Genomic DNA, 20,301 nt, shown 5'->3' on the forward strand with positions numbered 1-20,301 from the left:
ATAGTTTTGATGGCAGTTGCTTAATAGTATAATTTGAGTATAATTTGGAAGTACTATTCCCACTTCATTCCTTTTTAAAAAATTTCCTTTGAAGTTGCAGCTAGGTGGTGTAGTAGATAGAGCACTGGCCCTGGAGTCAGGAGGGCCTGAGTTCAAATCCAGCCTTAGACACTTGACACTTACTAGCTGGGTGACCCTGGGCAAGTCACTTAACCCCATTGCCTAGCCCCCCCCCAAAAAAAATTTTTCCTTTGAGAGTCTAGATATTTATTACTTGAAATGAATTTTTTAATTATTTTATCTAGTTTTATAAAATACCATGGTAATTTGATTGGTTAAATTGAATCCGCAGATTAATTTAAGTAGTATTGTCTTTTTTTATTATATTGGCACAGGACAGCCATGAGCACCAAATATCCCTCCAGTAATTTAAGTTGTATTTTATTTCTTAAAACAGGGATGGGGAACCTGCAGCCTCAAGCTTAGAGCTGGTAAAGTTATAATATTTAGAAATCTAAAGGGGGGCCTCATGCGGCACCCGAGCCAAACTTGAGGACCTCGAGGCCAAAGGTTCCCCACCCTGTCTTAAAAGAACAGAGATTTCAAAAGACATAGAGATTTAGCTAGCACTTAGTACACTATTTGTTACAAATGAAAGCTTAGATTCACATCAGAACTACTTGATACATTGATTTATTCATTCATTAAGTATTTATTAAGTACCTTTTATATTTAAGACCCTTGGAGGCAGGTAATGTTTTTGCCTTTCTTTCTATTACCAGTGCTTAGCAGAGTGTCTAGCTCAGTAGGTACTTAATAAATACTTGTTGACTGATTGCAAGGTGCTATGCTTATTAGCTTCTAGTGAGGACAAATACTGATATGAGGATAAAGAAGTATGTCATGGCCCTGGTGAATTTTTGTGAAACCATTCAGGGGAGAGGTGTGTGCACTTTGCACACCTGACAGGTGTGGTTGGAAATCTTTTCTTACAAGATAGAAATGGGAAATAGCAATTCTCCCCAAATTAATTTTCTTCCCTTTAAAAAATGAAGCAGACCCCAGAGTCTGCAATACTCTTTTTACCAGATTCAAGTCTAGTTTTGTCTTATTTCTACAATTACAGCATTTTGGGCAGGTATTTGTTCCAGACTAAGTCCATAATATGTTTTATAAACCTTTTTTCTAAAAACAAAAAACAAAACTGTTTTACAGGTCCTTGATCAATATGAGAAAGAAGGATTTAATTTCCTGGCAAAAGTGTTTAATTCTTCACATTCCTTCTTAGAAGACTTGACCGGACTTACTTTGTTACACCAAGAGACTCAAGCTGCTGAGGTAAGAAGAAAACCAAGCTTCTTGTGTTAAGGCCCACTGTGTTCCAAGTCTTTCTCTAGTAATATTCAGCTCTGCAGAAAAGGGGCAGAGTCATCAAGTTGCATTAGAGCAAATGCTGTTGAGTAAGTCTGGTGATCATCTGCTCGCTATCAGAAACTTTCTTACATCAGTGGAGGGCTGTGTGTATTGAGTGTTACTCACGAAATCCTTTGTGCTGAGCACCGCTGATGTCTCCTAGAATTATCTGCTCAGAAGGTATTTTCATACCTCAGTGGAGATGTTCCCATTGCTATGTAATGGAGGTATGTAATCTCCAGCCAGGTTATGTATGATCTTCACCTGTGAATCAGTTTCACAGTGGAGACATTGGACCTGATTATGTGAATAAAGCAGAAACTGGATTTTATTTGAGAGGCAGATTCATTCTAAAAGAATTCTAAAAATTCTAAAGCTATTCCAAAAGAATGCACCCTGATTCTAAGAGAAGGATGCTGAGGCACCCTTCTCAGTAGTTTCTCTTTTGTCAGCCTTTTTTCTACCAAATAAAGCATTTCTCCCCTTTGTCATTGGCTTGACTGTGGCTCTAGAGCGGGGGTCCTTCACATTGTTTGTGTCAGGGACCCCCTTGGGCAGCAGTCTGGAGCTAAGAAGTCTAGAGACCCTGTCTCAGAATCATGCTTTTAAATACATAAAATACAAAGGATTACAAAAGAAGTGCAGTTGTTACAATAAAAAAGCCACCCAAGTTTGCTGACCCCCTGCTTAAGAAGCTCTTCTCTAGAAGATCAGATGCCTCTTAGCTTGGTATATGTTTGAAGCCCTGACAGTGACTGTTCTGTGTGATTCTTTTTGTTCACTAGCAAAACATTTGTAGAAAATCATAACCTTATGGGTAGATACACAGCAAGTGGCAGAGGGAATGGGGGTGGAAATGGCTTTTTTTAAGCCTATTTTTGCAAGACGGGCTGTTTATTTTGCCTTCCTGAACAGTCGTTGTTATGCGACAAGTGAATACTCTGGCTAGAGATAGATTTGTGACCAAGCCAATGTTAATCTGGTTAGTTGGACAAGTGGAGAGTTTCTATATATAGAAATATGGGAACAAATGATTTTTCTTTGTTACTTTGATAAAATTGTTCAAATGAAAAATGAGGAACTTTTGGAGTTGTGATAAGCTATACAAACAAAAGTTGGACTACTTATACACTGGGTTGACTAGACAAAGATAGAAGCATTTCCTAGGTTTCCATTTGTCCTGCTGGAGTATACAGCATCGACTCTAGGGCCATGTCTGTTGCACCTGAGTTCAGGAACTATTTCACATGCAGTGATCTGAACTAGAAGGTCAGGTCAGCAGATCAAGAGGTAAGCCCTGGAATAATTAAGGCCCATGAAATGCAGGGTCCCTGGAACATTGTGTATTTTGGGGATGTGGATTTGCTTTAGGGTACTCACAAAGTTCCAGAGCATTATAGTGATTGTGATCTTTTGAAGTCGATTAGGAATTCACATTGAATCCTCTGGAATATCCCCACTATTTCTGGGGTCCTTCAAGTGGGAGTTCATGCCACTGTTTTGATAACAGATGCTTTTCCTTTTGATTGGCTCTGCTCTGTAGTATGTAAATAGTGTATGGAACTCTACACCATGCCAAGAAAATGTGATCCTTTTTTATTTCACTGGAGGCAGCTCAAGCATTTTACTGAATAAGTTGGTTGGGTGAATTTCTGCCTGGCCTTTCACACAGAGCTGATGTTAATGACCCGGAGCTGGGAACAGCTTCAGGTTCCTGAGCCTAAGCTGGTAATATGCAGAGAAGCCATAGGGAGGTAGTGGAGGGTCTGTAGCTCCAGCTTTATGGTCTCACTGAGGCTCCTCATTTAATTGTCAAACATTAGCAATCTGTCCTGTCATTTGATCCAAAGGAATCGAGTACCTCTAGGGTAAGACAAAGAAGTCCCTGTGAACAAATCAGGAAACTAAATCCCTCTCGTATTGGAATCCTTGCTTGCATTACCTACAAATTTTAGACATTTCCCCAAACTTACCTCTACCTACCTACATTCAGAGGAGTACTGAGGCTCACTCATACTAGCTCACGAGAACTGATTTGTCAAATATTCAGTGTGAACATTTACACCTTGGAAAATGGCAAATGCTGTAAACCATGGCTTGATTTGTTGTTTTGTTGATTGTCTAAACTTAAGAAAGCGATGGAGATAAATGTGAATAGTGCAGATTAAACTCAGAAGTGTGTCATGTGTACTTTTTCCCTGGAGAGCTGGTTGTTAAACATTTACCAGCACACCTTTTCCTAAGTTTGTAATCCTGGAGTCCATTAATAACCATCAGCCCTGAGAGAAGAGGAGCAGTCCTTGTTTTTATCAGGTCATATTAAAAGTAACCTTTTGTTTGGTATCAGTGGCAGAAGTCCAGTTTGCTACCATGCCACTTTGATGCTTGACCACAGTGTTCTAACAGCTTTCCTACACTGTCTTAGTCTCCAGATAGCCTTGGGAGGAAAGCATGGGGAAAACAGTTATCTCCATAAGGGGAGTACTTTGGTTTGTAGCTCTGATTCACAGTGTATCCAAAGATATTCACCAGTGAAAATTTGAAGTTCTGTCTTTCAGGATTTCAGGGTCCTAACAACAACTCATAGACATTTCTATATTTTTTTTAAGGTTTGTAAAGTGCTTTACATCTGTTATCTCATTTGGGCCTCCCAGTGACTCTGTAATATAGATACCACAGTTCTCATTAGCCCCATTTTATAGATGAGGAAACTGATTCACCCTGATAGTGTCAGAGGTGCAACCTGAGCATAGGGTTCCATGGCCTCAAGGCCAACACTCTTTCCAGCACACTACTTTTCTTGGCTTGCTAAATTCCTTCTTCATTAAATCACCTGACTTTGGCTAAATGTTTTAACCAACCAAACTTTATTATAAAAAACATTCGCCTATTGATGTAGTTTGTTGTATGTCAGAGGAACTGAGTTCAAATTCAGCCTCTGGTGCTTACTGCCTAGGTGACCTTGGACCAGCCACAATTTCTTTCTCTCTGAGATGAAGGGATTTAGAATAGCTTCTGAGGTTCTTTTCAGCTTTAGACATGCAGTCCTAGGAACAACTACTTTGTCTTCACGGAAATCAAGACAGTTAAATCCAACTATTTTTCTATGCTTTTGAGAGGCATTAGGGTGTACAGATGGAGATCCAGCCTTGAATCCAGGACGTGCTGGGTTCAAGTTTCACTACTGGCACATGTATGATCCAGAGCAAGTTCCTCGAACTCTTAGGGCCACAGACAGCTCTCTAAGCCCGTAAATTGTAAAGAAGGTTCTGACATGTGTTCATAGAGGGTATCTCACTTCATAGGAGTTTCCTGTATTAATGAAATCACAGTCCAGTCTGCTTCCTTTAATACCAGTGGTCTCTTGCCTGACATTTGTTCCCTTTTGGTAAGTAAAGAAGTGGGTGGGGGGCAGCTAGGTGGATAGAGCACTAGCTCTGGAGTCGGGAGGACCTGAGTTCAAATCTGGTCTCAGGCACATAACACTCACTAGCTGTGTGACTCTGGGCAAGTCACTTAACTCCAACTGCCCTCACCAAAAAAAAAAAAAAGAAGTGGGTGGTGTTATTTCTCACCACTGTCCATTTCTGAAGACTTTCTCCTTGACTCAGAGCAGCTTGGACACTTCACGATGTAAGCATTTGTTATAGGTGTACTTCCCCATTCATCGTTCAGGGAGACAGTCGGTGTGGGTGCCCAGTCCCATTAGATCTTTAGAAGGACCTGTTCAGCATTGAACACCGGCCCCAAGACTCATCCTGTACAATGTGTCACTTGTGTGTGCTCTCTGGATTGTCATCTGTATAAGATGAAGCATTGTGAAGATAATGTGAGTTGGTATTAGGGCAACAGCCTTTAAGACCCAAGACCTTATTTGAAGACAGAGGCCTTCCTTGATGGGAATTTGGCCAGAGAAACCCTCTGTCCAGATACAGGCTTTCCAACTGCATAATCCTTTGTCCTCCTCATCCCAGCATCCTCTCATAATCTGGGCCCTAGCTACAAGAATCAAACTCATTTGCAGAGTTATAGGTTGTGTACAGGTCATACATAAATGTACAGATCCTCTCACTGTTTCCTCATAGTTTGAAACCCTAATCCTAGCTCATTGCCAAAACCTGTGGGCCCACAGTGTCCTTTTCCCAGCCTAACAGCAATTGCTGATGAAAGCTGATTCCCAAGGCTTCTGTGGAAAATGGGCATTGGAGTTTAGCTCATTTCATCTTCCATCACCAAGCCTAGAAATAACTAATAGGTTATTTGAATTGAGCTTCTTTAATTCTGTCCTTTTGGGTGCCAGAGAGGGTCACACCGACAAAGAAAGAACACCAAAGAAGAACACTCTTCACTGTTACTTCTAAGACAGAGTGAGTCATCCATTCAGTTGTTCCATGGTTTTTGGCCTTTTCAATTATCAAGTATCAAAGCCACGTCAGGCACCTAAGAGATGGATAAGACTCAGTTGCCTTCTCAGAGAATTGATTACCACCTCCCAGAGGAAGTGAACAAAGAAGCCAAATAACAATAGAAGATGACAGTGTTAACTGTCAAATATGACACCATGTTTGCAACTTTGTGTTAAGACTCCTCTCTCTTTTGCCTCTGTACCCAACCAGCTAAAAAGTCCTTTTGATTCCACCTTTCGAGGCCTCTTGAGTCTATCCCTTCTGTTCAATTCCCACTGCCCCTCCCCTCAATAGAATTTCATGGCCATCTTTCTAGACTATTGCAGTAGCCTGCTAATGAGTCTTCCCACCTCTGTTTTCCCTCCAAACCATCTTTTACACAGCTTCCAGATTTACCTTCTCTCTATACATATCACTACTTCACTAATCCCTTCACAGACACCCTATTTAATGTTGAGTCAAGTTTGAACTCCTTAGATTAGCATTTAAGGTCTTGTACCACATGATCCATCCTTTCTTTTCAAACTTATCTCACACTCTTCTCTCCCTCCTGTCTCATCTTTTGAGCAAGTCAAACTAGGCCACTTGCTGTACATACCCTTTTTCTGTTTTTCTATTCTTTTGCATGTGTGCTGTTCCTTTCCTTCACCTGTTGAATGCATATCCATCTTTTAAAGCCCAGTTCAAACGTCACCTCTTCTAGGAAGCCTTCCCAGAGCCTTTCAGTCAACTAGCCTTTCCTTCCTTGAAATGTCAACCTTTGCTTTTAGCTTTTTAACATGCTCGTGGGCCTGGGACTTCTTTGTTTTTTAGTACACTATTATCAGTTCCTCCCAGCGAAGTTTCCATGTCCCTTGTATTCTTTACGCTTTTTTTTTTCTTTTTAAAGTTAGCAGCCTTGGGGGCTTAGTGAATGGAGTATGTTTGGCCTGTGTGTACTAGTCCTGGGACTCTCCCTCCATAACTCTGCCACCCCACCCAGAGGAGCAGGGCTGATAGGGTGGTCCTGAATGATGGTAGAGAATTTGATTCATCTTTCACTGGCATGAGGAGTCTAGAAAATAAATGCTCATTTCTCTCATAGCATTAAAGTCATATGAAAAGCATTATAGTCATGTGATAGGACTAAATTGGTGTGGCAATTTACTGTTCAGCAAAGTAAATAACACAATTAACAAGTGTTTCTGCTGGACTTTTTGCAATTACACTGAGTTTTTGGCCTCTCCCACTCACAGCTGGTTTTGATTTGGTTCCTGCGGAACAATTTTTTTTTGTTTTGTTTTTTAACAGCAGTCAGATATTGATATACAGCTTCATCAAGATCCTCTGATGACAGATATGCCTTTGGAGGTCAGTTGAAGCTATGGGAAACTCCCACATCAGCACTTAGGCTCCATTTCTAACGGAGAAAGATTACTTTGGTACCTGTCAGATCTGCCTGTGAGTCGGGCTTGCTTATCCCCACACCTTCTGCCAGGCTGCTTCTAAGCAGCACATCTCTGCCTTGACATCTCTCTAAATGAGAGCTTTAACCATTGTTTGCTTCATCAGTGAGAGGGCAGGCAAGAAGTCACATGGTTCTTAGGCTGGTTTTTGAAATGATGGTAAGTAGTATCTCAATCAAGACTCATCCTGTACAATGTGTCACTTGTATTTGCTTTCTGGATTATCATCTGTATAAGATGAGGCGTTGTGTGAAGATAACGTGAGTTGGTATTAGGGCAATGGCCTTTAAGACCAAGACCTTATCTGAAGACAAAGACTTTCCTTGATGGGAATTTGGCCAGAGAAACCCTGTCTCCAGATGAGGGGTTCCCAACTGCATAATCCATTTGAATGTCCTATAAGAAACTGGGAGAAAGAGGAAACATAAAATCTAAAAGCCAAGTCAAATTAAAAAAAACAAAGATCATATGGATGCAACATGAGTAGGAGTTAACAAGACTTGTTTTTTACAAACACATAACAGCTTACACATACAAATGAAAATTTCAATGTAAACTATTCCAACGTTTATTTAAGAACCTTTGTGCCAAGGACCTGAGGAGATTAGAAGCTTGTTTCAGAGACACTGCTGTCATCATTCTCCTTAGACATTATACTCAGAGCCACACCAGCAAGTCACCTTCCTTGTTTTGTAGTTGCACTTCATTGTGAACCCCACACACCACTGCCTGTGTGGTCAATCATTGAACTTAACCAGACTGGGTTCCACATAATATCTTTCCATTTCAAAGATGAAAATTTGCCACTTTTGAGCCAACTCACCTGAAAAATCTGCTAATGGCCTAAAAAATGACCCAAGTTTTGTGTGTGTGGCATAATCATGCTCTCTTTTGTTTTGTACTTTCTGTGGCGGTCTCACATTCTCTGTCTGTAGAACAGGCTGTCAGTGAAAACTGGACAATAGAATGGGCCTCACTTCAGGATTCCATCAGTAGAATGCCTTCTTGTGCCCATGATGTTTAGAGAAGGGCTTCCAAGACTTGGGTGTCATGGACCCCTTTGGCAGACTGGTAAAGCCTATGCACCCCTTCCTAGAATAATGTTTCTAAATGCACAGAATAAAATATATAGGATTACAGTGAAAACCAAGTTATGGTTTAAAATGTTGCATTTTGTTGTTTTTTTTAATCTGACTGGTCAGCCTTTCTTTGTATTTCCAAAAGGCCCAACTGTTCATTTCATTCTTCCGTCTTTGCCCTTATTCTCCAAGGACTTTAAAGGCATTTTTCTTCCAGTTAGTTCCCTCCTTATCTCTTCTGTAGTTAATAACTTGATTCTCAGAGATATCAATTAGTTGTATATGTGTATGTGTATTTATTTTATTACATGGGCATAAATAGTACAGTCACATGTACATATGTCATTATTTATCTCTGTATATATAGCTACTTGTTATAGACTTCTCAAATGAAAACACAGTCCATTGTCACTGGCCTATTGTACATGTTTCCATCTTAAATTTAATGACTATATTTAATTACTTGTGACTCCTTAGGTTGAAAGAGTAATTAATACACTAATTTTTTTTATTAGGTTCATTTGTGTTTAGCTCACATCTCCTAGCCCCTGAATACTATGTAGGGTAGGCATAATAATTCAATCTTGGTTTTCCTTTCAAATAAACATTTTAATCCAAGTAGTACTGAACCTTACATAAGGGCAAAGTAATATGCATAGTGGTGACTAGCTACCGAAAAGTAAGAAAAAAACTAAAGAGAAAAAATCACGAGGGAGCGTGCATGAACTATCCACAAATCACTGTTTTTTGTTGCTTGTTGTTTTTTTAAATAGAAACTTGACGATGTTAGGTTTAAAGGGTTGATATTAAACTGAAACATTAAAAATATCAATTTAGATATGTAGAGCTAGGGGCAGGTAGGACCACATTTTTTTTCCTACGTGCTTTTGATGAACAGTTTAAGGTGAAAAGATCTATGTAAGACAGGTCTCGTTCCTTTTAACAAAATGCCAAACAGATTCAGATATAGACCCTATATGGTCTCTGCCATGAAGGAGCAAGGTGGTTTTCTTCCATCATCAACAAACATCTATCAGCAGCCCATTTTATATTAAGCACTGTGCTGGATTCTGGGCTCACAAAGACAAAAAAGTGAAATAATTTCTGCTCCCAGGGAGGTCACACTCCACCAGAGGGACCAACACACACACACACACACACACACGCGCGCGCGAACGATAAATACAAGGTAGTTAGGGGAGGTGGGCACCAAGCTTTGGGGATCAGGAAAGGCTTTATGCACAAGGTGGTGCTTGAGCCTCATCCAGAAAGAAGGGAGGGACTTCAGTGGGGAGGAGGTGCTCCAGATGTGAGGGCAGGGCAATGTAAAGATTGGGGAGGGGGACAGGGATAGAGGGCCCTGAATTCCTGCCACATAAGAATCAGATGAAGGAAGTGAGGATGTTTAGCCTGGAGAAGTCTGGGGGTGGGGAGAGTAATACCACCTAACAGCCATATTTGCAGGGCTGTCTGGGATCCCAGGGATTAGATTTACACAGCTTGACTCCGGAGGACAGCAGGTTTTAAAGAAGCAAATTGAGGCTTCCTATAGGAACACACTTGCTGTCAGTTGGAAAGCTGCAAACGTGAAGCAGTCTGTCTGGAGAGGTGTTGGGTGTCCCTTTGTCAGAGGTCTTATACAAACCTGCACCTTGTGCCCTATATTGTAGTAGAGACCGTTCTTCATGTATTTCTTGGACTAGATTTCTTGGCAGTGAGGTTCAACTTAAAGATTTTCTTAAAAAATACTTATACTAAAATTTTGCAACAAAATTAATGATCAATCTTACATTATAATTTATATGATCATAGATTTAGAAGCTGTTGAGTATAATCTAATTTTACAAATGGAGCAACAGAGTTGGAGAGGTTAAGTGACTTGCGCAGGGTCACACAACTAGTTAGAGTCAGAGGCAGGATTTGGACTCAGGTCTTCTGACTTCAAGTCCAAAGCTCTGTCCACTTTAGTAATTAACTTTACAATTAAAAACTCGCCTGGTCTAGTCCTATTTTCTACTTCTTGAGCATTTGACCTTTAGATCTTAAGAGAGTTGCTGGAGGAGATCTCGCTTAACAAGATTGCAGGGTTTCAAGCTGGAAAGAAAGTTAGCTGTTAGTGCCAAGGTGAGTACTTGGTCTAAATCTTTCCTTTTCTCCCTTCATACTCTCTTATTCTTGTGTAAACGTTGTGGAATGAGCCATTTTTCAACTTTGTGCAGTCCGAGCCCCTAGCCCTATGGAGTTTTATAAATGTTTGCTGACCAGAACTGATTTGCCCAAAGCACTGTAAAAAGTCAATAGCAAAGCCAGGGTTCAGACTTAGGTCTTTGGGCTCTGAATCCAAGGCCCTTTCTGGGGCGCAGGGCAGGTTTTCTCAGGATGGTTTTGTCAGGGAGCTAGAAGGCATCGTTCAAGATTCCATCTTAACAGTGAAGCTAACCGAGGAAGGAAGATGCCTCTCTTCATGGCACATCGCTCCTAGAGGTAGAGCTAGAACTAGGACTTTCACCAGCTCCCTGTTACTGTTTGGAGACAGCTATGAGTCTTACAGACCCTGCATTACAGTAGTAATTCACTGTGGCTGAGGGGCTGGCCACAGGCTTCCGAGGCCAAGGGTAGCCCGATGAAAAAAGTCAGACATAATATTCTAATATAATTGGAAAGAAATATGGATCATTCATTTAGTGTCCTTTACATGTATTTGCCTTTTCACGTGTACATATCTGTCTACCCAAGTAGACTGTAAGGTCCTTGAATTCATGGACCCTATTTTTTATAGGTGTGTACATATATATGTACATATACACACAAATATGTCTGTATACATGTGTGCATATGCACATATACAACACACATGTATATGTATATGTACATATCTACACTTTCCCACAACTCCTTGAACATGGGAAACCATCAGTATTTATTGGTTGGTGAAGGGAACATATTCAACATGAACCCCACTTGTACTTCATATCTTTTCTTCTCTAATTCAGAGGCATGCTAAATTATACTTTAATGCAAGATTTCATAACCAAGGAACGAATTCAGTTTCATACTCAAAAAAAAAAAGGAAACCCTAAAATACAGCACAAAACAGCTATTCTGTTTATAATCAGAAAAAGGGCAGCTGTGAAAACATAGCCCAAGGAATAATAGCTACAGGGTGGGTTGTCTAAAGACCTTGCAAGAAACAGTACTCTGCTAATGCTGTGTCTTGGAATTAGCGCCTGCTGCACTCAGGGCCATTTACGTTTTCCTGAGCCCAAGGAGTCTGCCTGATTTGATTGGTCACCTCCGAAAGTATGGGAATCAATGCAGTTTTTCAACCCTCTGTGGAGACTTTTGCCTTTTAGAAATAAGTCAGGGGCAGACTTCAGGGAAAGTGGAGAAGGAAACAGACTAAAACCGTTCAAGATACAAACATAAATGTTACATTTCTGAGGTTGAACTCATAGCATAGCTCAAATATAGAGGTTTTTAATTTCCTTCCTTGGGCAATTTGCCTTCATGCTCTGGGCCTCAGTTTCTTCATTAGTAATAGGGTTTAGACTGGGTAATCTCTGAAGTTCCATGCCATATTTCTGGTAGTTACCACCAGCTGTTTAGTAGTACCTAATTATATTTTTTATACTCCAGGATAAAAAAAATGAAAAGAGCAGGGAAATATAATTCAATATGTTCACATGTTTTTTTAAAATAGTTTTTGCTTTGAATTTAATAAATGCCCCCAAATAAGCATTTTCATATTCAAATTAGACTAAGAAAGAAGATTGTATATGAGATTTAAAATTTTTGAATTTGTTTAAATTAAAATTTTAAATTTTGTTCCATACTGCTTGGTTTTTTTTGAAAGCATATAATAAATTCGACCTGTTATTTTCAAAACCCTTTTCTTCATCGACTCAGCTTTCCCTAGTCCCTTAACAAGCATGACATGGTTGGCCCTGGGCTTTAGGGAGACACTTAGGGAGAAGCAGGCAGACCTACCAGCAGGCTATTGTAATACTCCAAGCATGAGGTGAGGGCCTGCACCAGAAGGTTGGCAGTGTCACAGGAGAGGAGGGGGCATATTCGAGAAATGCTGCAAAGGTGAAATCAGCAGGCCTTGGCAATGGCTTGGCTATGAAGGGGTAAGAAGATAGTGAAGAATTTAAGATGACTCCTAGGTTGCAAATCTGAGGGACTGGGAGGATGGTGTTGCTTTCTACAGTAACACAAATTAGGAGGAGAGTTTAAGGGAAAAGACAATAAGTTCAGTTTTGGACATGTTGAATTTAAGAAGTCTACTGGATATCCAGTTTGAGATGTTTGAAAGGCGGTTGGAGATTAATACTGGAGAAAAGCTGAGAGATTAGGGTGTGATAGAAAGATCTGAGAATCATCAGCATAGAAATGATAAATAAATCCATGAGAGTTGATGAGATCACCAAGTGAAGTGATGAAGAAGGAGAAAAGAAGAGGGCCCAGAACAGCCTGTGGAACGAACACCTGTGGTTAAAGACTGTGACCTTGAGGAGGACCCAGCAAAGGAGGAGCAATCTGGTAGATAGGCAGAAAAGCAGGAGAGATTGGTGCCCCAGAAACCTTGAGAGAAGAGAGTATAAAGGAGAAGAGGGTGGTCAGTAACTGTCAAAGGCTGCAGAGGCCGTGGAAAACAAAGATTAAGAAAAGGCCATTGAATTCAGCAATTAAGATCATTGGTAATTCTAGAGAGAGCAGTTTCAATGCAATGATGAGGTCAGAAACTGGATTGTAAGGGGTTATGAAGCTAGTGAAAAGAGAGAAAGTGAAGGTACCTGTTGTAGACAGTCTTTTTGAGAAGTTTAGCTACAAAAGATAGAAAAGATAGGATCATAGTTAGCATTGATGGAAGGATCAAGTGAGTGTTTTTTGAGGATGGGAGAGACATGGGCATGTTTAAAGGCAGTAGGGAATGATCTAGCAGACAAGGAAAGATTGAAGATAAGTAAGGCGATCGTGGAGGGAGCAATGCGGTCACTTGGACAAGTATGGGGGTCAGCCTTGGTAAGGAATAAGGCCACCTCATCATGTGAGACAGAGGTAAAGGAGGAGAGCATGGCAGAAGGCATCTGAATGATAGGAGGTAAGAAAGAGGGGAGAAGAGGGAACCTAACTGAAAATGGCCTCAGCTTTTTTTCTATAAAATGTAAGACAAGGTTCTCAGCTGAGAGATTGGGGAAAGGGGAGCCATGAGAAGTTTGAGGAGGATGAAAATGTTGGGAAAAGAGAGAGAGTCACCGTTGCAGGGGTGATGGCCTGGAAAAGAACATCTCTCGAATATGCCCCCTCCTCTCCTCTGACACTGCCAATCCTCTGGTGCAGGCCTCACCTCATGCTTGGAGTATTACAATAGTCTGCCGGTGAATCTGCCTGCTTCAAGCATCTCTCTAAAGCCCAGGTCCAGCCATGTCTCCTCCTTCCTCAATAACTCCAGTGACTCTCTGTCATCTCCAGGATCAAGTACAAAATCCTCTCTTTGGCCTTTGAAGTTCTTCATAACCTGCCTTCTTCCCCCCAACCCCCTTTCTAGTCTTCTTATGACCTAGCATATACTCTTCTGTCCAGTGACACAGGCCTTGTGGCTGTTCTGCAAACAAGACAGTCCAGCTCTGATCTCCAGGCATTTTCTCTGACTGTTTCCCCAACCTATCATGCTTTCCCTCCTCATTCCTGCCTCCTGGCTTCTTTCAAATCCCAGTTAAATCCCTTCTACAGGAAGCTTTTCCCAACTCCTCTTAATGCCATTTCCTTCCCTCCATTAACTATTTCTGTTTATCCTGTATAAAGCTTGTTTGTACATGTTTGTTTGCTGGTTGTCTCCCTCATTAGATCATTAGCTTCTTGAAGGCAGAAACTGTCTTTTGCTTTTTTTTGTATCGCCAGCACTTAGCACAGTGCCTGACACTTAACAAATGTTTATTGATTTACTAAGAAACTGCCCTACTTGTCTCTGCTTCTTTCTGAACTCCCTCGGTACTACTTGTGTACTTATTTAAATGTTTCAGTTGTCCTCCTCTTTTTAGGGTTTGTTTGTTTTTTGTGTGTGATTAAAAAATTATTCCCTACAATTAAAACAGAAAAATACTTTGTAACAAATAAGCATAATTAATCAAAACAAATCTATGCAGGGACCATGTCCAAAAAGTCTATCTCCTTCCATACCATCACCTCTTTGTCAGGAGGTAGGCACTGTGCTTTACCATAGGTCCTCAGCAAACATGAATGGCCAATACATTGATTAGAGTCCATGAGTCTTTTAAAGTTGAAGTGTTTTTTGTTTGTTTGGTTGGTTGGTTTTTTTACAGTGTTGTCATCATTGTATAAATTGTTTTCTTTGTTTTACTCTTTTCACTTTTCATCAGTTCCCACTTCTCAGCATTCTGCACCATTTTTTTAATAGCACAATAATATCCTATTACGTTCATATACCAGTTTGTTTTTTTAAATACCATTTCCTTATTAATAGGTACCCGCTGAATTTTCAGTTCTTTTCTTTTTTCATTTAATCCCCTTCAGAGTCAGGAAGTTGGTTTGACTCATAGTCCTTCCCTCCTTTGTGTTATTTTCCCTTTTAACCCTCTTTTCTCCCTATCCCTTCCTGTTTCCGAATTAGGTTTGATGTATTCTTATACTGAGCTCTTTGTATAAGTGTGTATGTGTGTGTATACAAACACACACACACACACATTCAACTCTCCTGTAGTGCCAGGGAGTCTAGACAAAAAGCATCATCCCACACAGAGATGGCTTTAATAAACTTTATTGCTACTTGCAAGGGGAGGAGAACAGTTACTAGCTAGAACAGTCTCAGTGTGTATCTTCATGCCCACAGTAGATAGCACACAGAAGAGGGTATCTACACTCCTGTTGAAGGTTCAGTGAATGCCTCTTTAGGCTCAAACATACATCGTTTGAGACAAAAAGCCATTATAATCCAATGGGAGATTGTTATCTATAGAACCTGTATAGTGAGGGTATTTCCTAAATAACCTAAGGAATGCGGAACTCAGACTAGGAAATTAGGAATGAGAAGTAGAGAAGTGAGAACTTAACCCTAATGGTATCATTCTAACATGAGGCTGAAAAAGGGAGGACTGGAGCCATATGAGCCAAATCATTTTTTTTTAATCATCCATACCTCCTTTGTCTGGTTCAGATGTGGTATGATGGCTGCTCCACCCCCACCCTTTCAGCCTTGTTTATATAGTTTTCTATATAAGAAATAATAAGTTCCAACCCTTTCTTCCTTCTCTCTGCACTAGTGTATTTCTTTTATTGTCTATTTCCCCTTTTAAAAACCTCAGTACAGAATCATTCAACCCCCAGGTCCTGTTTTTCTTAATGAAGTCCTTCAGAGCCCTTTAAATACTTTAGGTTCTGAAGAGGTATTTGTTTCTTCTTCCCCTGTTAGAATGTTAGCCCTGCATTGTCATGTAGCCCCTTTCAGTCGTTCAAATAAATTTACCTTTCGAATTTTCTCTTGAGACTTGTGTTTGCATTTTAGAGTTCCTACTTGGCTCTTCATCAAGAATCTTTGAAAATCTTCTATTCCATCTAACATTCCATTGTCTTTCCTTTAGAATTGTGTTCAGTTTTTCAGAATAAGTTATTCTTGGTTGTAATATCCTATATATTTTTAAATAGTATATTCCAAGGTCTCTTCTCGTTTTATGGAGAAGCTTCTGAGTCTTGTGTGATTCTATCTGTGGTTCCTTGGTACTTTATTTCTGGTTGTTTGTGGTATTTTTGTTTCTCTGATGTGGAAATTTGTTAATTTTGGCTATGATATTCCTGGCAGTTTTTTAATTGAGCTTTCTTTCTGGAGGTGATTGGTGGATTCTTTCTTTCTTTCCTTTTCTTCTGGTTATAAGAGATATAGACAGTTATCATTTATCAAATATAGTATCTGAGCTTTTTTTTTTTTTAAATCATAGTTTTTAGGGAATCCAATGATTCTTAAATTATCCCTCCTTGGCCTATTTTTTAGCTCAGCTTTTTTAGACACATTACGTTTCTTCTTTTTTTTTAATCTTTTGATTTTGTTCAGCTATCACTTTGATTTGATTGATATCTTTGATTTCTATTTGGTCTATTCTAATTTTCAGGGATTTTTGGTTACTTTGGTAAGATTTGCCATTTTCTGTTCTAATCTACTTATTCTCATTCCATTTCTTTCCGCCACAGCTTTTATTTAATTTTTTATCTCTTGCTTCATTTCTTCTAGGTATTTATGTGGTACTTGTGGAAAATCCATTTTTTCCCTTATAGTTGTGAAATTATTCTTTCTTTCTTTGGATTTGTGGGCATATTATTGTATTTATAATAATTCTTTACATTAGTTAGTGTCTTCTGTTTAATCATGCCTTTAGCCTTAGTTCCTAATTTGGGGCTTTTTAGTCAAAGCCAGGCTCTGCATCCTTCTTGGTTTTGGGTGGAGGCATTGACCCTGCTCAGTCTTACCCTGGGTCCAATGGTTTCCTTTGCAGACCTCTCCATGCTGTGATTATTTAATTTGTTAGACACGATTTGTTATAAGAGAACAGTATCATGAGACAAATGAAAGGAGAATCAAGACCCCTGCCTTGTTCAGTAAATACTTATTGATTGAGCAGATGAACAAGTCATATTTTAATTAGTTTATGCTAAATAGCCAATACCTTGCAGTTCCTTTTTAGGATGCCAGCATTCTATGGGCCACATGCAGAACAGAGCTATAACTGTGGAAGGATGATCAGAACTTTATCTCAGGGTATCCAAATTTAGAGGGTACTGACAACCCAACATTAGGATGACCTTTCTCCTGCTCCGTCAATGGTACCTTAGCTTACTTCTAATAACTGCGCTTGTCCCAGAGGGCGCTTTACCACCGCACCCCTCCCTCTGGAGCTGTGCCTTCAGTTCCCGTTCCCCACCTTCTTTTCCTAACAACAGCCATTCCCTTTAATAGTGTGGAAATCTCTCCGTGTTCTGGGATGGTCTTCTTTCCTCCTGGTGACCATTCTGCAAAGAAGTTGAATCTTCCCCTTGCCTTAAGCACAAAAAAATAGTTATCGCGCTGATAACAGAGAATTTTACATATGGTATTAAACTGGGATACAAGTAGAAAACTCTTAAGATTTTTGCAATTGAGTTGTAAAGATAATGCATAAAGTAACCACCCTGGGATGCACTACCTTACATAATTCTGATATTTTGTTTGTGTTACCCTTCATACTCTTAGGCTAACCTTAATGTACCTGGGTGCTTCTTTTGTTTTTGTTTTTGTTTTTTTGGTAAAAATATATTCTGTTTTTATAAATGTCATAAAGGGAAGGTGACTCCATATTTAATCCACAGAAGAAACTTGGAGTAGACATTAGAAATTCAGTTCAGTAGCTAATTTACTTTGAGTAGTGATAAAACATTTATTATACTGATAATCTACCATGACAAAGCAGACACACCCCAGAGAAAAATAATAAGGAACTGAAAAGAAATTGTACAAAGGATGACACAAGTGTTAGATTCCCAGCCATACTGAAGCAGAACCACAGCTATGTGGCACTCCCCATCTCTAATAGGCCATCTCCAGCCGGCCAAGCGCTTCAGTGAAAAAGATCAGGGCAAGCTGTCCTGAAGCAACTCAGGGCCTGGATTGAATTGATTGTCTTAGAGTGTCCAGGCAGTCAGCTAGGAAGGCCTCCTGCTGACATTAACTTCGGGCATTAGGCACTTTACAGGAATTGTCCTGCTCCAAACTAAAAGCCATTTATTGTCAGGTCATTGCTTGGAAATGCAGCCTCCAGCCTGCTTTGTAAGTGGCTCATGGTATTGATTAAGAGACAGCAGGATGAATTGGAATATGTGGTAGCTCTTAGAAGTAGAAAGGGCTTTGAAATGGTCTGGCCCAGCTTCTTCCCCCCTCTGTCAGGTGAGGGGTGGTGTTCTTATTTTATTATTATTTTAGCTCACATTTATGTCATGCTTTATCGTTATAATAACCCCATGAAATGGGTTGTGATAGAAGTATTAACCCCATTTTGTAGATGAAACAACTGAGGCCTAGAAGTAAGTTATTTGCGAACAGTCACAGAGCTAGTAAGTCTTAGAGGAAGTAGGGAGGTCAAAACCTGGGTTTCCAGAATGCTAGCAGAGTATGATGAATGCAATTGGAACAGCCCACAGTCTCTCTAGATTGTCTAGGTTTTCAAGAAACTCAGGAATAAAAATGTACAGCTCTTCTTTGCAAAGCCTTGTGCCAGTCTTGTGCAGACAAAGACAAAAACAAAACAATACCTTCTGCCCCCAGGAGGATTTCATCTCTACTCCTTAAAAAAAAAAAAAAAAAAAAGCCCAAAAGTTCAAACAGTTGAAATGAAAGTTTTTGTCCTATTGAGAGTTGATCAACATGATAATGGTTTTCATTTAGGTAGAACTTTATAGTTTACAAAGCACTTTCAGTCCAAGCCATTGGTTGAGGTTGGTAGAGCAAGTGTTATGACCCCCATTTCACAGATGGAGCAGCTGAAGGTCCGAATGACTGCCCCATCTCACACAACTTGAACTTGGGAGTGACAGAGCTGGGACTTCCTTCTACCCCTGCAGTTGTGCCAATGCTTATTGTTAATGATAACCACTCTCAACAAAAACAAATGTGTTGTGAACTCCCAGGGTAGTCTAATATATTACTCATAATATCCTTTTAGATTTATTCATTAAATGCTTATAGTAACTATGATAACTTTTGCCCCCAAAAGCTCCAAATTAAAATTTACATTGTATGATTATGATAGTTTAATATAAAATTTTATTCTACCTGTAATTATGAAATCTCTAAATATAAAACTCTAAGTATAAAAATAATTACATTTTATGTAGAACATTATGTAAGAATTACAAATAATCCAACAAGCCCTCAGATACTTACTATTATTTGGAAGACTTCATGTTAAATTTCTTTATTTCACAAATTTTTGAATATAAATAATATTTTAAATGAAATAAGATATAATTTAGAAGATGTTTAACATATAATAATCATATAAATTTAATTTCAGTGTTGGACTTTTTATTTGCAAGGTTTGCTATATTTGGCTCAACACCAGATAAATATAATCTTAAATCTGATTTCATAGCAAGTTTATTTTTTTATTTTTATTTACAACAAGAATATGCTCACTTGCACAAATATGTAGTGGAAAATGGTAGGAGAGTTTTGTAAACTATCTTGCTGAGGAAATTTTTCCTTATTTTTAGCCAAAAATGTGTAAGGTGGACGTTTCTGAATATTTATGATCCAAAAATCCATTGATATGTCAGTTAAATTTTCTTTTTCATTCGTTATCAATTCAACAGCCAGATATGTAAAAGGCATTAAACGGGTTGCAAATCCAATTTAATTTATTGGAAATTTCAGGAAAATATTTATTGAAAGCCACTTCTAAAAATATCAGATGATCAACAATCTGCCCCCAAAATAGTTCATTTTCTATAAAGAAGTCGTTGTGATATCACAAAGCACACAGTATTATTCTCAGTTGTGTGATTCTAAAATTTTAGTTTCTTGATCATACATTTTACTTTGTCTAGAACATTTTTGTTTGTATATGTGCTTTGTAACGATGTGACGAGTTCATTAATTTTTGAAGAGATATCTGCTAAATATGCTCATTTTCATAGCTTTGTCTCATCCCTTGAACACTCACTTAAATAAAAAGCACAATCTATGAAGAAGACCACTGACTCTTCTCTGAATTCAAATAGACAAGAAGTAACTACTTGGGGAGAGGCCACCTAACGTCTGTGGGTTAAAAGTGTGATATGCTCCCTGCCCATCTCTGTGTGTGAAATAGTAAAAAATTGAAAGTTTGGAGGGCTTGAATTTATAAAATTTATTATTTCTACAATATCCTCTAACAGGCTTTGAAGTTATTGTGGCTGGCGTTCCCTGACGCTAAC

General features: G+C 39.2%; 1 protein-coding gene across 7 annotated transcripts in view; it reads left to right on the top strand.

Moving 5' to 3' along the window:
* Positions 1-20,301, top strand: part of ATG7 (autophagy related 7) — a 262,756-nt gene that overhangs the window by 111,681 nt on the left and 130,774 nt on the right. For all 7 annotated transcript variants that reach the window (XM_027863693.1, XM_027863695.1, XM_027863698.1 and 4 more), the window contains exon 18: positions 1,216-1,338. In XM_027863693.1, coding sequence (XP_027719494.1) covers positions 1,216-1,338 — 123 coding nt within the window. The remainder of the gene's footprint in view (positions 1-1,215; positions 1,339-20,301) is intronic.

Source organism: Vombatus ursinus, unplaced genomic scaffold (assembly GCF_900497805.2).
Source record: "Vombatus ursinus unplaced genomic scaffold, bare-nosed wombat genome assembly UNPS02014773.1, whole genome shotgun sequence".
Lineage (NCBI taxonomy): Eukaryota > Metazoa > Chordata > Mammalia > Diprotodontia > Vombatidae > Vombatus > Vombatus ursinus.